The 19,578-nt window shown below is 38.1% G+C and overlaps 1 protein-coding gene across 3 annotated transcripts in view; it reads right to left on the reverse strand.

Moving 5' to 3' along the window:
• Positions 1-19,578, reverse strand: part of myo9aa (myosin IXAa) — a 95,764-nt gene that overhangs the window by 11,722 nt on the left and 64,464 nt on the right. For 2 of the 3 annotated variants that reach the window (XM_016550804.1, XM_016550803.1), the window contains exons 13-32: positions 19,302-19,497; positions 17,693-17,806; positions 17,268-17,423; positions 15,710-15,776; positions 12,976-13,104; positions 12,832-12,871; positions 12,133-12,255; positions 10,840-10,920; positions 10,611-10,721; positions 8,744-8,869; positions 8,420-8,569; positions 7,540-7,838; positions 5,158-6,627; positions 4,586-4,673; positions 4,193-4,390; positions 1,874-1,974; positions 1,220-1,350; positions 909-1,120; positions 713-829; positions 308-496 (exon numbers count right to left, since the gene is read on the reverse strand). In XM_016550804.1, the coding sequence (XP_016406290.1) occupies positions 308-496; positions 713-829; positions 909-1,120; positions 1,220-1,350; positions 1,874-1,974; positions 4,193-4,390; positions 4,586-4,673; positions 5,158-6,627; positions 7,540-7,838; positions 8,420-8,569; positions 8,744-8,869; positions 10,611-10,721; positions 10,840-10,920; positions 12,133-12,255; positions 12,832-12,871; positions 12,976-13,104; positions 15,710-15,776; positions 17,268-17,423; positions 17,693-17,806; positions 19,302-19,497 (4,098 nt within the window). The remainder of the gene's footprint in view (positions 1-307; positions 497-712; positions 830-908; positions 1,121-1,219; positions 1,351-1,873; positions 1,975-4,192; positions 4,391-4,585; positions 4,674-5,157; positions 6,628-7,539; positions 7,839-8,419; positions 8,570-8,743; positions 8,870-10,610; positions 10,722-10,839; positions 10,921-12,132; positions 12,256-12,831; positions 12,872-12,975; positions 13,105-15,709; positions 15,777-17,267; positions 17,424-17,692; positions 17,807-19,301; positions 19,498-19,578) is intronic. The other variant, XM_016550805.1, reaches the window with a different exon arrangement.

Consider the following 19,578-nt stretch of genomic DNA (forward strand, 5'->3'; position numbering starts at 1 on the left):
CTTAAAATCTTTTAAAAAGTTTTTTTTTTTTTTTTTTACTTTTTTTTTAATATAGCCATAAAACCGCAAATCTCATTCTCTTTAGAGAGAGAAGAGAACTATTATGTCTTACTTGGCATATTCTTTTAAAAAATATTTTCTAATTCATTTTTATAAATTTTATTTAAATATTACATTAATCTAATTTTTATTTCAGACCCATGTCCCAAAATTTATCCGCCATCCTGTTCCATCCTGTTATTTTCTGCAAGCCCTATTTTGTATATCTTGTTCATGAAGAGTGCCATTGACTGTGTTAACACTGTACCCTGCTCATACTGCTGTCCTGAGGTTTGTGCTCTGTCATGAACTCATCCAGGAAGACTTTGAAGGTGTTGACCCAAACTTTCACCGGTGACTCGCTCCAGTCCCTCTGCTCCTGACGCATATTTTTCTCCAGGATTTGTTCAAAGAGGGCATAGAGATCCTTGTAACGAATGCTCTTCCCATCGTCCATCTGCACACAGAGCAAAAACAATATATCTGTTTCTGACATAATGTCCTAACCAGGCACAATGTGACAGCAAGCAATACATCACATCTCTTAAGGGACATTCACACTCACTTGCTTTTGCAAAGATAAAATAACCAAATGTCATATGTTTTCAATCAATGCAATATGAATAATTTTGGGGTGATAACAGTAAAACAAATGCTTTATTAAGGTACTTACAGCTAAAGCTGTTGAGTATGAGTTGAAGATATTCAAGCGGAACTCCTTTAGGGCCTTTTTGAAGACAACATCCACCATTGTGTCTTTCTTACCATCTTCTGTGTCTAAATCAGTAATCTGTGAGATTAAAACAAGGTTATGAGGACAACTTCTCATCAATAAGTAAATGCAAATTCAAGTAGAAAACAGTCATCACCTTCTTCATGAGGAAGTCATTCATGCTCCTGTAGTCATTAGCACATGTGAGTATCTGCAGGGCATCGTTCTGCCACTGGACGGGCTCTAGAGCCACACTGCTGATCTTCACACTTCGTCTGCGCTTCACTTTAGGGGACGGGTCTTTATTCTCTTTAAACTCCCTCTGTAATGTTAGGTCTGGGCTTCGAGGTGGGGACAGGCGCTCTACCCCTGAATAAACAGAATGGCAGTGCTTTCATGACCAAAAGAGTTCTTCAAAACTCAATATACTTGAAACATTTTAATGAAGCCGTTTTTCTGACGACTCACCCTCTTCCATTAGAAGTGCTGTTTCAGCATAGTCTCCTTCCAAAGTATCACTGCCACACAGCAGCCGCTTTCGCGAGGTTTTCTTCTCTGCATGCCTTGCCTTTCCCCAAAACCGCATTTTACCACGAACCCTACCGACAATACACGTTGACAAGGACAGCAATAGTTTAATGAAATAGATTATCCAAATACTTAATTTTATTTCATTTACTTCATGTTTCAGCCTCTTCTTTTTTTTTTTTTTTTTTTTTTTATCTTTCAGCAGATCTTAAACCTTTAAATGGAAATTTATGTCAGTATCTACTCACCCTCATGTATTCCAGAGGAACACAAAAGGAGATATCAAAATGTTAATTCTGCTCTTTTCTATACAAGAAAATGCAGGAAATTTATGGTGATCATTGGCTGTTACATTCAATTGTAATGTGTGAAAAACCAGCAGTGATGAGCCTACTAATTCTAGGGTGCTTTGCCCCAAACATTCTGTAATATCTGTTTCATGGGGAGGGGTGGAGGAAGCAATATGTTTTGGAACAATATGAGAATGATTAAATGAAAATTAAAATGAAAATCAAATGAAAATATTTTAATCTTGAATTTCAGATAACTGTTCAAAACTAATTCACAACTAACTGTTCGTGAAAAAACAAGCACCTTCCATCTCCATGAGAGTTCTTCCTCGCATCACTTTTGCCCAGCTCTCCAGATGACATGGCTTTATACATGTTCTTCCGCTCTTCATTGGCTGTGACCGTCTGAAAGAGATCATTACATATAGTAGGTAAGAGCAAAGGTCTCTGACTGACGGTAATCGGCATGCTTTGTCTGTCAAAACTTTCTATAGCTCAATATAAGCCATTAAATGGACACTTTGCCTTTTCCTTTCACGTTGGTCACTATTTTCAGGTAGGTAGTGTCAGTTTAAAACATTTACAACAGGCACAAAGAGTAAGAACATGTGAAGAGTTCCAATGCAAAAGCCTCTAAAAGCCATCTTGGTCAAAAATGAGATAACGGTACTGAGTGAATGCTCTCCACACATCGTATATGTTCATCAAGTACTTTCACTTCAAATGCTTTACATCCCAGCCTCAACCCATTCAGAAGTACTGAAGAAATGCTCATTTTAAAGAAAAACGTCAGACGTACTAATAGAGGCTTTTGCATCTGAACTCTTCATGTGTTGCTCCTTAACATAGTCTGAAAGCACTAAGTGGTTAAATCAATGTCTTCTACAACACTAATGCACTAAAACTAACCAGTGGCACCACAATGAAAGTGCACTTTAATGATAGCATATGACTAGGACAAAAATGACACCTCTTAACTCTTAAAAACAAACAAACAAAAAAGAATAACAGTATTTAACCAAAGCTAGATGGGTCATTCTACAAAATGGGTACCTTTTGCATAATTTTAATAATAATTAATACAGTAACTACTTGTGTTATTTTGTATTCGAATTTTATTTGAAAATAGTTCATTTAAAAGTCCTGGCATCTAATCCCCAGTTTATGTGTCAACCCTGTTACCATAATATAAGTATCCTTTATTTAAACAATTTAATAATTTATTTTATACTGTGGGTAAATGCAGAAATATCAGCATTAAATCTTATAATGATCTAAATCAAATAATGAGCACAAATCAATAACAGCTAAGTAAACTGAAGAACTGTTAAAGTTTTTACTTGTCGGATATAACCCAACTTATGCATATATTAAAATGCATTAATCAAATTACCACTTTGATATAAAAAAAGAGGCACCAGTTTCATACAATGACCCAAATAATGACTGGATTCTACTGTATTGTTAACCAACAAGACTGGAAAGAGTGATTATTGAAAAGAGAGCTACAGAATAAGAAATGAAGAATGTTCGCCATGGCAGTTCCATGGCTTTAGCCTTGGTGAATAGTTGCAGAAGAGAAGACAGAGCTAGATGTTAAAGCATGCAGCACTCTTTATCCAAGGTGGCAGTGTAGAAAGTAGAATTTCACAGTTGAAGGTCTTGGCTGTTCAGGAAGGAGCAACTTATAACTATCATAGTTGTTATGTCTAGACAAGCAGCATGGTCAGATTGTGAAGAGTGCCGTGGGTTAAACTTTATGCAAGATGCCTTTAACATCAGGAAAGAAAAGTAAACTTCTGATGGAAGCCATCCATATCTGTGTGGCTGGTAGATGAACCAATGTATTGAAGAAAATAGAAGTTCTGGCTCAAGTGTGACAAAGAATTTTATCTACTATATTTTGGTGTTGGTTGAAAATGGACTAAAATCAGGGCTGTCAAAGTTAACATGAAACCTCATAAGATTAATTAAAATTCTATCAATAAACAACTGTAAAAAAAAAGGTTTTAATGACTAATGCAAAATGAACAGTGCTTTTGACAAATATATAATATATAAATATATAATATAATGTACAGTAACATAGTTTTGTGTGATGTTACAGTACATCCACACCAATAGGTGTCAGCATAACGTCCAAGAACACTAGGTCATGTAGGTTAAATTTCATGTAGGGTGTTGGTTAGGTTAGGTTATTATATTTATATCTAGCTGTAAAAACAATAGAAGTCTATGGAATGCCCCCATTTACAGTATATAGTGAAGTAAACTACTGTATGTATGTATTGAGGAAAATTAAAAAAGGAAAAGATGAATCAGTATTTTTTTTCAATCTAATGACAGCCCTAATTAAAAATGCAAATGATTCTTTGCATTGTATATTTGATTTGTACAGTATTTCTATGTGGATGCAGAAAACACCTGCCATCACAGATGAGAATAGTTTTCAAAAGGTGTTTCAGCATCTGTGGTTGAAGACTATGTCATTCAACTGGATAGGGAGTGTAGAAGCGTTTCAGGTGGTCAGTAAGGCGATCTATCAGCTTCTTCTGGAGGAGTTAGCTATAGAGAGAGATCTTGCTGCTGGGCCTACTTGCTCTAGCACAGACCGTTAAATTACCATTTCGGAGTCACTGTGACAAGCCTCTAGTGCGCTCTCCTCTGAGTCCTGCTTGGGGAGGGGTGTGCCAGGAGACAGAGGGGTCTCATCATACTCCTCATCCTCTGACTCCCCCTCTCCCATGGCGTTTGAACCGCGAGTCAGGAAGTCTGAACGTGTCCGTGCCATTCGAGCTTTTTTATGACCCGGTCGGCCAACCTAATCAACCAAATGATAAAACAAATGAGGATGCTCCCCTGTACGTCAAGGTCAGATGACCCCACCAAGGCCTCATGAGGCATAAAGAGTTCAAACACAAATGAATTCAATAATGAGGGAAAAAAAAAGCTTGAGGTTTGTGAAAAGCTATTTAAATCTGTCATGACCTAAAGTGTCAAATGCTACATCTCTCACCTCACTCTTAGTGGATTTGTAACCGAACAGGCTCACTTCATTCTGGACTCCAGGGGTCTTCCCTTGATTGGCTAAGTCCTTCTCCAACCTAAAACAAATTCAAGAAGTTCAAGGTTTAATTTACTAAAAAATTAAAACGCTGCCATTATTTACTCACCTTCATGGCGATCTAAACCCATTTGAAATCCTTTCTTTAGCATTGTGTGCAGAATAGACCAGAATTTAATGCGATTAAGCTTACTTTTAAGCTAATTTAAAGATGGTGTCTTAGGAAGTTTCATGCTAGGTTTAATGTTAACGACAGCTTAAATTTGTCTGTTCCCCACACAAAGCTAATGTCTGACTTTAGAAGACTTGGATAATAGTGGCAAAGTCATATGGACTTTTTTATTTTTGAAGCCTGAAAGCCCCAAATATCCATAGTAAAGGACAAATTGGACATGTAATTTGTGTGTTCAGCAGAAGAAAGAAAATCATACAGGTTTGGACGGTGAGTTTGAAATCATGATAATTTTCATTTTGGGATGAACTATTCAGTAACCTGGCACCCTGAGGTCAAGTTCATCACTTACTTTGAAACCTTGGCCTTCGGAGAAAAGAACATGTTTCCAGGCCTCTCGGACATGCTCATGTTGACATTCTGAGTGGACGGTTTCGTAGTTATTCTCCGTCTGGCTTCATCCCCTCTGGATTCCAGGGTCAACTTTGGTGCCCACCCTTCTGCTACATTGCGACTGTCTTTTGGTTTGTCTCTGAAAATGGAAGGAGCAGCTTCCTTTTCCGGGACCAATGGCTGGAAGCTGAGGTCAGGCTCTGGCTGAGCTATGGGAGCAGGGTTTCTGTTTGTGAAGAATCTATCTGGCTTTCCTCCTGAACCTTCTTGTCTACTCTGCTCGATCCTTTGCAGAGCTTCAACCCTCTGCTTCTCAAACACCTCCCTCTCATGTTGGGAGAAAATCTCACGTTGTTCTTTCAGGATGTGCTTCTGCTGACGGATCTGCTCCATCATCTCTTTTTCATTTTGCTGCTGCTGATGTTTCTGACGCTCTTCCTTTACCTCATTAATCTTCTCTAGCTTTTCCAGAACATAAAGGCTTTTGCTGCTAGGCTGTGCTGGGCTTGGCGGCTCGCTGGTCTGGGCGGAACTGTCTTTGACCTCCAGAGGCTTCACATCTGCTTCATTTAAAAGGCTCTCCTTCTGCATACTAATAACTACGACCATAGGTCTCCGAGTGGGCTCCTTCTTGTCTTTCATAGGTTTGCTGGGGCCATCAGGGCACGGGGTGGCAGAATTCATGGTAGACTTCAAAATTAGAAAGCTGCTTTCTGATGGAGGGGAGTAGAAAGTTGGGAGCGAGTTCTGCATTTTGGGAGGTTCAGGTTGGCCAGCTGGTTTTGACAATATATCGGGTGCTGGAGTGTCAGAGGGCAAAGTGGACTCGGGAATGTTGGAGAACACATCGTGCTTGTCAGGTACAGAAGGAGAACCAAGGTCCTCTGGTTCGGCACAGGGTGCCTTGTCTTTGAAATAGTCGTCTATATTGAGTAGCTCAAAGCTGCCTTTGGAGCTCTGGCTGTCTGGAGAACCATGAGGAGTGTGAGCGATCTCACTGACCAGCTCCATTGACCAGCGCCTTTCTTCTGAAGGAGACACACCTCCATTGGAGCGCACCTTAAGAAGCTCCAAGCTGAATTTGGCCTGCTCCAACTCTCGCATCCGCCGGCTCTCTCTTTTGGCCCGGGTCCTCTGGTTGGGATCCTCTAGAGTCTGCGGTCTTTCACGGATTGACACTTCAGGTGTCGGTTGTACTGTTGCCGTACCCTCTGTCATCTCTGGCTCCATCTCTTCTGAAACATCTTCTCCAGGTGCCTCTACTGCACCGATGAGGGTCTGTCTGCTCCTGTCCTGCACCTCACAGGAGTCTTCCCATATGCTTTGATCCAAACCCATGCCTCTCAGCTTGTCCTCTTCCGGTAACAGACTGGTCTTTCCATTTGGCAGCTGAGTGGTTTTTAATCTCTGTTTAAGTCTCTCTCTAAATCTGAAAATTTTGAGATGAACCCAATAAAAAAAATGTTAATTTCAGTAAAAGACCACCTCTTAGTAGGAAGACAGGATACACGGTTAAAAAAAATAAGTCAAATTTATTTGTATAGTGCTTCTCAAAATTCACATTGCTTCTAAGCAGCTTTACAGAAAATCATGATGTTAAAGGGGTCATATGATGCTGCTAAAAATAACATTATTTTGTGTATTTGGTGTAATGAATAGCTTAGTATCTTCATGCCTTATAGTCATATTTCACTGATTAGAGATGGGATGATTACATTTTGTGAATATATAAGCAAATCTAGCATTTGAGATTGACTATATACAGTAGTATATATATCACATTGGGTGAGTATACTGTATATATGCGGGTAAAGTTGGATGTACTCTATTTCCAACTTTATATAAAGAGCTGTGCAATAATATAGTTTACATTGTTGCAATGACAAACTATCACATAGTCGAGATTTGATATACTATATAGTATATGTTGTTTTATGTGAGTGTACTGTATGCATGGCAATAAATGTACTATACAGTATATCCAACTTTTAATATATCACTGAACGATAATATTGTTTACATTTTGCGATGATGTAGCCAATAAAAATAAAGTACCAATAAAACAACAAGAAAGGTTAGTAAACAACCTTTTAATTAGCAAACAACCTAACACTTTGAAACAATTCCTAACTTTCTCAAACAATTCTCTTAACTTTGAGTTCTTATGCAATTCCAGTGTTAAACCAACCAGATTTGTGCTTGGCAGACCTCCACTAAGAAGTCTGTATAAAAAGGATAAGACTGTTGATTGGTGTAACCCAGACCATAATAGAGTTCTGCCTGTGTTATTAGGCCATTTATTTGAACAGAGCAACCCTCTTTAAAAAGGATTGCATCATACCTCTGCCTCGCCAAATAGCCTCTACCCGCTGCTTGCAGGCGGATGGTGATATCCCGCTGCCGGAGATAGAGCTCTCTGGCCCTGTGTCTTCTCCATGCAGTCTGGATCCGGCGGGCCGCCCGCCCCCGCCAATACAGCCTCCAATTTCTCTGGATCACCACGGCTGCCTCCCTCCACAGCAAGAGTCTATGCCTATCTTTAAAGCCTCTCCAGGCCGACTGGATACAAACCGCTGCCCCCTGCTGGACATACTCAAGCCTGCTGTCCCTCTGTAAAGACTGACACCTCCTCCACCAGTTCTACATGAGACAACACAACACAGTGGGGATTCAATAAAAGATTTACTCCAAACTATTTGGTGTAAAAACATATGTTTTAGAATAGCTTTTAAAGACAGGAATATACTTTTCACATGTACAAAACAACCTTATTAGACAATTATTACAAAATACTAAATAGTAATCTTACTAAAATTATTACTTGCATCAAAACATTAGGTAATGCCAAGATGTAAATATAAATCTTTATAATATTTAAAAAAGGATCAAGTCATAGACTTACAATACATAACTGCAATCAGTCTATCCACATTGTTTGAGTGTTTGACGGAACAAATAATTCATTTTAAAATTATTTAATACTAAATCCTTTATTTCTGTAAGTACTTCCACTGTTTACATGTCAAAATTGTAACTCAAATACCAAAGACAGGGTTCCCACACCTTCTGCCCAATGAACTTGGGTTTTCAGTCATTCAACATGGATACTGGATAATGATTTTTTTAAACATTAAATAAAATCAATAAAAAGCACAGATGTTTAAAACAGAACAATTTGATTAAATATTTTCACTGAAACTAAACAGAAATTTCAGAGGTACCTGTATTTGGCAAGCAGACTGTCTCATTCTGAGGAAGTTCCTTCTCTCTAGAAGAGCTCTGAAACGTCTCTGAAGATTAATGATTCTGCGCAGCACCTCCTGATGGAGCAGGTCTTGCAGCCGCTGACGCTCTGCTTCACGGAGGAACACCTGCCATACACACGCACGGACAAAGAGACATGTCACATGCATGCAACACTGTACATTTCCAAAAAAGCTAACCATGAATGGACAGTATGTGTCATCCCAAAGGCATCAGAAAAAGTTATACGCTAGGAATTTAATTAAGTCCTATCACTGGCAGAGGCTGAGGGTTGATCATACCATGGTATGGCCCATTTGGAACCCTTCAGGAGTGAGAGCCACCTGGTGCAGGTACCGTCTGATAGCTTCCTGGCTGGCCTGGTTGGTACCCTCTGGTAACAGTACATGGAAGTGTCGAACAAAATCCTGGAGATAACACAGAGACTTTATACCACACCACCATAGTGAATCTTTTTTCTCGATTGCACACACACACAAAAGTCATTCACTTTCTGAAGTGTCCAGGAAGTGACATTTCTCATTGAGGCCTTAAAATTGGGCAGATTTCAGAACACTAACATCAGGTATGCTGTGAAGGTATGCCTTATTGAAGTCTCCGTCAATGCAGCCCACTAGGGGTGGACAGTCTGGGAGGCAGATGCCGTTGTGTATGCAATTATTCCTGGCCACTTTTATTGCAGACTGTAGAGAGCCTCTGTGAAGTCAGCTAACTACACCAGCTTCATATCTTACAGGAATTACTGGGGGCGAAAACACTTAAGTTTCATAAAAAGACACATGAACACTCATTGACATGATGGAGAGCTTAATAAAAAGTAAGTCAGAGTGCTAGAGTGTTCTGAGTGGTTGTTAGCACATTGCTAATGTTTGCTATCTCTGTAATGATAGGTGTTGGCTTACTGGCCTGTGTCAAAAGAGCCAATCCCAAGTCTCTATGATAATTTGAGGCAGTATTACAGAAAATTCATATCTTAAAGCAGCACTATGTAACTTTTTCTGTGTTCAAAATTTGCACATTCATTATAAAGGCCATTTTACATGGTTCCCAATATAAGCAACAGTAATAATAAGGCTTGCCTTAGGAAACACTATTAATTATTGACAAGAGAGCTGACTATTTGTCACTTATTAGGGATTCACAGTGTGTAAACAAATCTATTTGTATCATCTACATGATGCTATTTGTCTGGGCTGAATTCATAAAAAAAGTGTCCAAAACAACAGAACCATCCTCAGACAGCCACACCCAGGAAAGGAAGTGAATAACTGGAAACACTGACTTCAGCTTTGGAAGATGAGGATAGAATCAGAAATTGCACCGACCCATGTACACTATCATTTAAAATTTTGGGGTCAGTAAGATCTTTTATTATTTTATTTTATTGATTTATTTTTTTAAGAAATTAATAATTTTATTGATAAAGGATGCATAAAATTTATCAAAAGAGGCAGTAAAGACAAAAAATGAATCGCTGTTTCCACAAAAACTATTTACAACACTGATAATAATAATAAATGTTTCTTGAGCACCAAATCAGCATATTAGAATGATTTCTGAAGGATTACGTGACACCTTCACACACATTTAATTTAATATTCAAATAGAAAACAGTTTTTAATAATAGTACTGCTTTTACTGTATTCTTAATTAAGCATAAGGGACTTCTTTGAAAGCTTAAAAAAAAAACTATACTATATGCGTGTGTAGCAGAGTGAGCTATAGACCCAGTATGATTGGCTGGCGTTACCCAAACAGGTGAACCTATCACGGTTTGTACTTTATCGTGATTGGTCAGTTGGGTAAGTTTCATTAGCCAATTAGTGCCTGTTGTGCATATAAAAGGGGGAAGTGTTTGGTTGCTTGGGATGCATGATCCTTGATACCACCGCCCCTTTGTGACATGTGGCGCTTTGAATGAGTGCTAGCAGTTGGGTTATCCTCCTGTCTGTCGTGTGCTGAGTGACTTTTGTTTATACCTATTATTATTATGCTCACCCTGCCTTTGGCAACGAACCTGTGTCCCTTTGTTTAGGGCTGTTATGTCCTGGTGTATTCCGGGTGGCGTAGTCGACTATAGGATTTCTCTTATTATTGGTAATTTTCTAAGCACCTGACCACTTACTGCCACACGTGCATTAGTCTCACCTGAAAAGTGTACTTGATACTGTAGCCAGATTGTCGGATACGCACGGTTTCCAGCATGCCTGTGTAGCGAAGCTGTCTCAGCACCAGGGCATCATTAAAACGCAGAGGAAGCTGAAAAGCAGCAGGGATTTATGTCAAAAAATAAACATAGAAAGGTCTATAATCTATAAACGACATACTGTACAGTATGAGTGAAATAAATATGAAACATTCACATGGACTCACACACCTTCTCTGCATTTGATCGTATGCACTTCACAAAGTACGGCTCCGACTGACCAAGCGTCTCCATCAGTTTGTTGAGAGAGGTCTTAAATGAAGTAAAATACCACAAATAAATTAAGCAAGATGGTAGACACAAGCTGTATGTTGTCTGCATTACTTTAACTGGCTGAATAACACATTGAGCTATAGTGCTCATGAAGAGAGCACAAGTTCAAATTTGGCTCGCAACATTTCGCTATCTCATCCCCGTCTCCTTTAGTCTCATCATTTTCTCGTTTCTTGACCGTCTAAGTGAATCTCACAAAACCCGTCAAGAACATTTCACTCCAAAAAACAATTCATATTTAAAAGAAATAAAAATATATATTCTAAATTAAGACAATAATGTCTATTCTAGAAATTTTACATATAATTTCCAATATTTTAAATATCATAGCGTAATATGACAGATATACCATTCCAAAGTAGGCAAAAAATTTACATATAGCATCTGATATGCTAATGTTCAAGATCTTTGAAAAGCCTTTGTTGTGTGTATTTCCATGTCTGCATCTCTCTATACAGAGGGAAAGCGGCTATTTTGGTGGTCAGGAATTCACTCTCCCTTCCTAAAGTGAGAGCCACACAGAACAGGATGTGGGAAGTGAGGTCATCCACACATTTGTGCAGGCCTGCTGCCAGACGCCCCAGAACTGCAGAGCGGGTGAATGTTTACAGCTCTCCGTCTCAATCTGAGACACTAGAGGGAAATGTAATTCTTAGCCAGCAGAGTGAAATGTCATACAATGCTGCATTTTTACTGCAAAACTACATGCACTTTTATGTCTCACAGGAATTTTTAAAACAGATTTCAATTTCAATTAAATTTAATTGCATTTAATTTTGAAGTCCACAGGACCACAAGTAACCATAAATGTAAAACCCACAACAGAGCTGATAACAGTAACGCACAGTAATATGCAGAGGATCAGCTAATTCAATAGACTGTAATGCTCATGCTGTAATGCTCATGAGTAGGTAAGGACATCCTGTCCAGATAAAAACAGCCATATGACAAATACATGAACTTTAACCAGCAGTTGTTTTTTTAGTAAAGCCAAAACAAAGGAGTTTGGGAACGACAGAGAAAATAAAAGTGTTATTGTATCAAACACAGACATGATGTCATTAATTTGGGCTTTTACTAGAGCTTATAAAACAGAGCTGTACACGGTGGAAATTACACCACACTTACACAACATAGACATGATTCAGAATACTCTTAAGAAAGAAAGAGTGAAAGAGAGTGAGATCTGACCTGAAACTGGGCACTGATACTTGGGGGTTTCTTTTTCTTGTGCAGGTGCAGCAGGGACTTTGTTATGCGGTCTTGTAACGTCAGGTTACTCAGGTACTTCAGAGACTTTACATCCAGCAAGTGCTGCAGAAACAGACACACAGTCAGTCAGTCAGTCACAAGCTTACAGAGACCAGTTAAAGGGATAGTTTGCCCAAAAATCTGAGTTCTATCAGCATTTACAGAACCTCAAGTCATTATAAAACCACATGAACTTCCATGGAACACAAAAAGAGAAGTCAATTCTGTATATGGCAATCACAGCTATAAAAATATCTCAACGTATCCTAAAAAATGTCACATAAATGTCTGTAAAAACAGACAATAAAAGGACAAAAGTAACTGATATACATTATTCCAAGTATTCTGAAGCCATATGATAGCTCTGAGTGAAGGAAAACTAAATAACTTGCCTTCTGCATTAGTTATCAGATCTCATTAGCACTTTTGGACACTCAACACAACACCATAAACTTGTTGACACTTTGCTAAATATCTCTGTATGTGTTTCACAAGAACCAAACCAAAAAAAAAACACAAAAACACCAGTGTTTTGACAACATGATGATGAGTAGATCATAACAGACTTGTCATTGTGTGAACTATCATTTTAAAAAAGAAATTGATAAAAAAAAAAAAAGTATGTTATGGGATTCGCACCTTAGGAAGACTGGGCTTCATTTTATAGTTTTTATTTCTCCTGAAAAAAAAGCATAAATAATAGTGGTTATGCTATTCCAGTAGCATGTTGAATTTAATGACAATACAAGTAGAGCTGTGTAGCACAGAGAGGCAGAATCTCACATAAGGATGCCATGGGCTCGCTCCAGGAGTTTACTGCTGGTGGAGTTGACGAAGATGCCGTCCTCTTCATTGAAGGATCCAGCGGAGGACAGACGGTTTCGTCTCCCAGCACGCCCATTCCATCCCTCTCTGAAAGGGACAGCAAAAACATAAATATTAAACACACAACTCACATCTCCAACTAAAAAAAAACCTTGGTTACTATAAACCATGGTAACCACAAATTAACTATATGGTTTTGCTACACTAACCATAGTTTAACCAGTATTTGTAGTAAAACTGTGGTTATACAATGGAAATCAATATGCCAAAAAAAAAAAAAACATGGTTACCACACTTTTACTATAATAAAACCATGATTAATTTTCATAAGGGAAGTTACTGTTACATGCTCTTGACTTGTTCAAGTGCATCACCTAATGGTGGAAGCCACAAAACACATACACAAATAGGCTATCAGAAATTCATTAATCATAATGGCCCTTAATGATCCTTGAGGCTTTGCGCTGTGTTTTGTTAGATTATTTTGCATGCATTTCACTCATGTGTTATGAAGAGAACAAACACGATAAACATGGTAGATGAAGTAGAAGTTTTGTAAAAAAAAAAATAAAAAATACAAATATCAGTGGGATTCCTGATAAATGATACATAACAGTTCAACTAATTCTGTAGGGATTTTTCTGGTCTTGAATGACAAGAATTGATAGCATTCATTGTAACAAAAGATCGTTTACTGTACTCTACAAGAATGGTGCCGCATTTTGCGCCAGCCTTGCTGAAATACAGCACAGTCAACTTAAAGAGGTTGCCAATGTTTACTTAACTGTGGACTAGCTTTGACTGCTGATTTGAATGGCGATGCTTCCCGTTTTAAGTGTCAGCCTTTCATTTTTAACCAGAAATGTGCTTTTCTGACTGCTTTTCTAAAGTTCACTGAAGTTTTCCATGTCTTTTTCTCGTGTCACTTGAAATCTGTTCCGTTTTGAATCTTTGTTACCAAAGTCGAGACACGTGAAGAAAAAATAAACAATCAGTTGTGGGACTATATTCTGTCATAAATCGCATACCATTCATTCCTGAACTTTCAACCGTCGGTTACTGGAAACGAAATTACTGGTTGATATGTCCCAATCTCAATAAAGTTTACACACGCTTTTGGTCTGTGAACTAGATCTCGCTCAGAACGCATGCTGTCTGTGGAAGTTTGGCCAGGACCGGTTCCAAAATTAAATCACAGAGGGTGCTCTCACATATATTTTTTCTCCCATTCATTTCTATGGCTATCACTGTGTAAATCCCTGCTTTTTCGAGAGTGAATCCAGCATAAATATGCGGATGTCATTCCCAAAACCTTGCAGGGGAGACTACCCTTATTTAGATTAAAACAGCCTTTTCTAGGACACCAATAAGACTGGAATCTTCAGTAGTTAATTTTTTGACTAAACCACAATTTATTTTTTATGTATAAAACTCATTGGGAAAAATCTGTCAAATTAACCAAACATTAAAAAAAAAAAAAGGGCAGAAATTTTATGGTGATATTCTGTGTACAGGAGGTCACTGGAGCATGTGGTTTTGGACTGTGGAGAGCATTTACTCATCAGCCTAGGGCCTGTCCTCCAAATGAGCAAATAACTCCACTCTTACATCACACAGGAAGCAGCTGCTGTTTCCTGGTGTTTAATGGTCACTTAGTAACCCAAAAAGTGTGTGGGGTTGCAAAACAGATTAGGGGGACTTTACAGTGCAACAAAAGAGCTGTTGTGAGCTCGGCTCTTGCCACTTGTTGTGGATATCAGGACTAATCTCAGTGCCGTGCAGTCATTAACAAAGCATGAAGCCGGGAAAGCCGTGGGTCGTCCTCTGGTTATCTGTGGAGCAACTGCTCTAATTCTACACCCACACAGACAACTTAACAAGCCGTGTGAGTACTGACCAGGGGCCCGTCGTATACGCTTCATTTCCCACTCCGAAAAAAAAACAAGTGTCAGGAAACTAGAGGGGATTTTAGAAACTCGGCTACTGACGGTATAAACAAATGATACTCAGGTTCTCCGGGAAAATATAATCAGAGCGCTAGCACAATGTTATCATAGTGCTATATCATCAGAGCACTAGTGGAATGAGATATGTCATACACACCTCCACTGGAATTATTATTATGGCAGATATAATACTGTACTGTAAAATTTGCAAGATATATCATATCACAACTATCTTATGAAGGGGTTTTCAAAGACAAAGCTCAATATGAAGATCATGAAGATGTGAAAGAGCTCCTTCCTTTTAATACAAAGGCATCTATATACTGTTCATATATTCAGACCTATTTATACTGTGTGAAAAAGTATCAAGTGTGATATAATAAAGACATGTTGTTTTCTACCCACTTTTAGAGTACTTTTAGATATATAAACCTGAAAAGAAACAATTTTAAATTAATTTGTTTCAATTTATTTGTAGAAACACATAAATTCAAACTATTTGTCACAAAATTGTATGCAAATGCATTCTTTGATCCTGTCTGTTAAAAACTACTGTCAATAGAATAAAAACAAAAAAAATCCACTCTAACACCACAGATTTTTTTGCAGACGCCCTAAAACCCCTTCATAACTGCTACATTTATTTTCAATGATATTCTGTATATTTAAATGTCAAACATTTTAGGGGCATCTGTATCTATGAGGGATACAGGACAGGATGGTGGTCATATGTGAGGTGCTCTTACCGTTGATTAAGTGCGTTGCTTCCCTGCAGATCAGATAGTGGAGTGCGAGGATTCCTCCTGTTCACACCTGAAACGGAGCACAAAACCTGTACAACCAGACTGCTCCGACACACATGGGGTAATATGGAAAATGAGTGAGAGGTTATGGATTGTGTAATGGTAGGTCTGTGTAATGGTTCTCATGAGAATAATATGATGTGACGTTGATTAATTCACTGCTGTTGATGAAATGAAACCATTCCATTAGAGGTGAATTACTTGAAACATGCTTATGTGAATCAGTTAAGTATGACACACACACAGTGTCTGGGTTCATACATCCACAAACAAAAACCCCTGGAGACTCTCATTGTACCACAACTAATGCTGGGTGATATATTTAAATGATACCATACATGTGCAATATACTTGTTGGTGATTAAATAAGCACCATCATGGTGTTTTTTTTTAAAGTCAAGTTTCCTTAAAGGGGTCATATGATGCAATTTCAAGTTTTCCTTTCTCACCCAATAATGAAAATCTTCACCATCAGGAAATCCAAGATATACATGAGTTTGTTTCTTCATTGGAACAGTTTATGGATTATAGACTTGTGATGGCCTAGAATCGTGTGAATTATTATGATGTTTTTATCAGCTGTTGGACTCTCATTCTGACGGCACCCATTCACTGCAAATGATTCGTTTGCGAGCAAGTGATGTAATGCTAAATTTCTCCAAATCTGTTCAGATGAAGGAACAAACTCATTTACATCATAGATGGCCTGAGGGTGAGTAAATAATCAATTTTCATTTTTGGGTGGATTTTTATTTTATTTTTATTTATTTTTTCCCCACAACCAAACCATGTTCGTAAAAATTGATTTTCTACAAACCAATTCTTTCAAACTTCTCATTTCCACGAACAGGTCCGAAATTACAGATTTGTCAGCTGATTCATCACGGTCTAGTACAATGTATATGGTATATACGGTATATATTGTAGTAATAATAATAATATTAAACATCATTAAAATCTCATTAAATATCTTCCTTATGTTCATTTAATGAAAAAGGTTGAAGAATACATGCTGACTATTTTTAGCTACATTGTTGTTTATTTTAAGCCATAGTCCTAAAACACTTTTGGAAAGTTGAAATGTTCTGTGGGTCACATGCTTAACTCCATCTATAACCATTTTAAATGGCATTTGGCAAGCAGCTTTTATTACCTTATTAATTGGCTAAACAGAAAATGTATCATTTTTTCAAAAATTCATCTGTCAATTAGCAGGACTATTTAAAATGAAAAAGGTGGAAAATGTAAAAGTGAAATAGTGATCAGCACATAAAATATACATCTGCACTTATACAGGGGTCTATAATCATGCTGCATGTCAATTACTCATTTTGAGATATATATATTATATCACTATTTTGAGATATAAAATATAGATACATTACATTGTTTTCAATTATATCACCCAGCCCTAACTACAACAAATGAATTATGAAGGAATGTTTCTAAACCATTTTTTTTTCTTCATGTTTTTGTGTGTATAGACTATAATCTGAGCTACCTCCATCAAGCAGACCTATTGTGAGCCCGCTGTCCTCAGAGGGCAAGAGAAACGAGTGCGTACTCTGAGCTGGAGCGGTGCTGGGGCGCGAGTGCTCAGAACAGGGGCTCCAGTGAGGGGACAGTGGTGGGCTGCCCGAGAAGCATGCATGCTGGACTGAACCCATAGAGAGGGCTGTTAGTGAAAGACAGGTGCCCAAACTAACATCATGCAGGAAAGCAAGACAGGTGCAAGACGGATGGGCAGAGACATGAGGGCAAGTCTTGCCAGTTTCAGCTCTGAATCAAATCAATGATTCTGTTACATATGTGTATCTGCAGAGGTATGCATTTATATAGCCGTAGCAGCAAAATTGAACGGGGTCCTCATGTCTTGGCCCGGGGTGCATGGAGTGAGGAGACGAGATGAAGGAAATGCAGCCTTACTGTATTTCTCCTCTTTGCACCTCTGCAGGATCTCTAAGCTTCTCTGATGTACAGGGTGATGCAGAAAACTAAAGCTATCCACACTTTTCACAACTGGAGCAGCAGCATCATGCCCTTAGGAAGCCCCCCCAAAAAAAAAACACAAACAAGAAAGAGAGAAGAAAGAGAAAAGACAGATTAAATAGGGAGAAAAAAGATGTGCTTGTCTACGCGAAGCTAAATGTTGACTATCAGCATACAGTCTGGTACACATGACATAGATTGAATATGAATTTTGGTGTTCACACTTAAAAATCAGATTTGGGCCACAGTGAAATGCAACCCATGAGGCAGTGGGCAGCACTTACGGTTCAAACTAGATTGCTGAAACAAACTAGATTGCTGTGTGAGGTATCAAAGCATTAAGATAAACTGCTAATATTCAAACTGTTGTAATGGAAGAAAGGCCTATAGATACTGAAAAGCTGGAGAGTAGGGCAACAGACATCAAGCAAGAGGAGCAGGGCTAACATGGCATGGTTAACCAGCCAACATACACACAAAATAGCCCTAATATTTTCATATATATAATACTTGATCATTTTTTTACACTACGTCAAAGACTGTTACGCAGCTAGATGTGGCAAAAGATACAAACCCCCTGAAAATGAACGACAACGTTAGATACGACAAAATCCTGATATGCCAAAATCCAAACTCTCATTGACTTGTTTGTAATGCCTAATCAAAAAGACCAGTTGTTGCAGATCACCTAAATAAATAAATATTCTGTTGTGATGCCTAAAATAAGTGTAAGATTTTTTTGACTCTCTCTTCAGCAATGGCTCAATAAATTGGTCAAAAGTGACAATAAAGACATTTATTATGCTTTCTACTTTCTGTTCATCAAAAGAAATGTTTTTGATTAATGGCTGCTGAAAATTCAGCTTTGCCATTACAGAATGACATTTTAAAATACAGACAGTTTCAATTGTAATAATATATAATATTTTACAACATTACTGTTTTTCTGTATTTTAATATTAATATTATTATTTTTTATCATCAAATAAATGCAGCCTTGGTGAAAATAAATGACTCCTTTCACAAACATTTAAAAAATCTTACTGACTCCAAACTTTTGATAGCATGATATTCTATGAAGGGATGATTTGATGTAACAATTGTTAGCTTAGTAAGCTAATTCTTTTGCATACAATACTAACCATCAACTAACTAATGCAAAGCTAAAAGCTTACTTCGATCAGTTGCAGCTTCAGGTATTTAATGCAATATATAATTTATAATAAAATCCATTAACCTAAGTAGTTTGATGGTTAGAGATACATTGATCAAGATCAATCTGTATGATTTATAATCAGACACACAGCAGAACTCCAAAAATGGTATCTTAGCCAATTGTATCATTTATTGGTCCAAGAGAGGTCTTGGATTTGCACAATAAGATATTGGAATATTTTCAAGTTCAAGAAGAATGTTTTGAACTTTGTAGCCATTCTTATATCCAACCGCATTGGTACAGTGCGACATGTACTGTCTAAAGAATCTGTAGCACAAACTGCAAGCATGTGATAAAAAATAGTGCAGGTAGCCATTTCATTTGACTCACCGCTGCGTTTCTCCACATGTCTCTTCCCAGCATCCCTGAAGGCTACCGTGGCTCTGAAATAGGCCCTGAGTACAGCCCAGCGGAAGGTGGCCACTGGGTCAATACCGATCAGACCACAGATGAAGGCATTTTTACTGCTCTTGAGGAGCGCGACGATGTCTGGCCGCATGTGGTCCGTGTTCTTCTCTCTGAAGTCCTGGGACAGCAGGTCATACAGACAGTCAGTTAACTGCACTGTTATTATGTACAACTCTATCAGCCAACAATACAGGCTCAT

The sequence above is a fragment of the Sinocyclocheilus rhinocerous genome, unplaced genomic scaffold, assembly GCF_001515625.1.
Source record: "Sinocyclocheilus rhinocerous isolate Xijiao unplaced genomic scaffold, SAMN03320098_v1.1 scaffold1396, whole genome shotgun sequence".
Classification (NCBI taxonomy): domain Eukaryota; kingdom Metazoa; phylum Chordata; class Actinopteri; order Cypriniformes; family Cyprinidae; genus Sinocyclocheilus; species Sinocyclocheilus rhinocerous.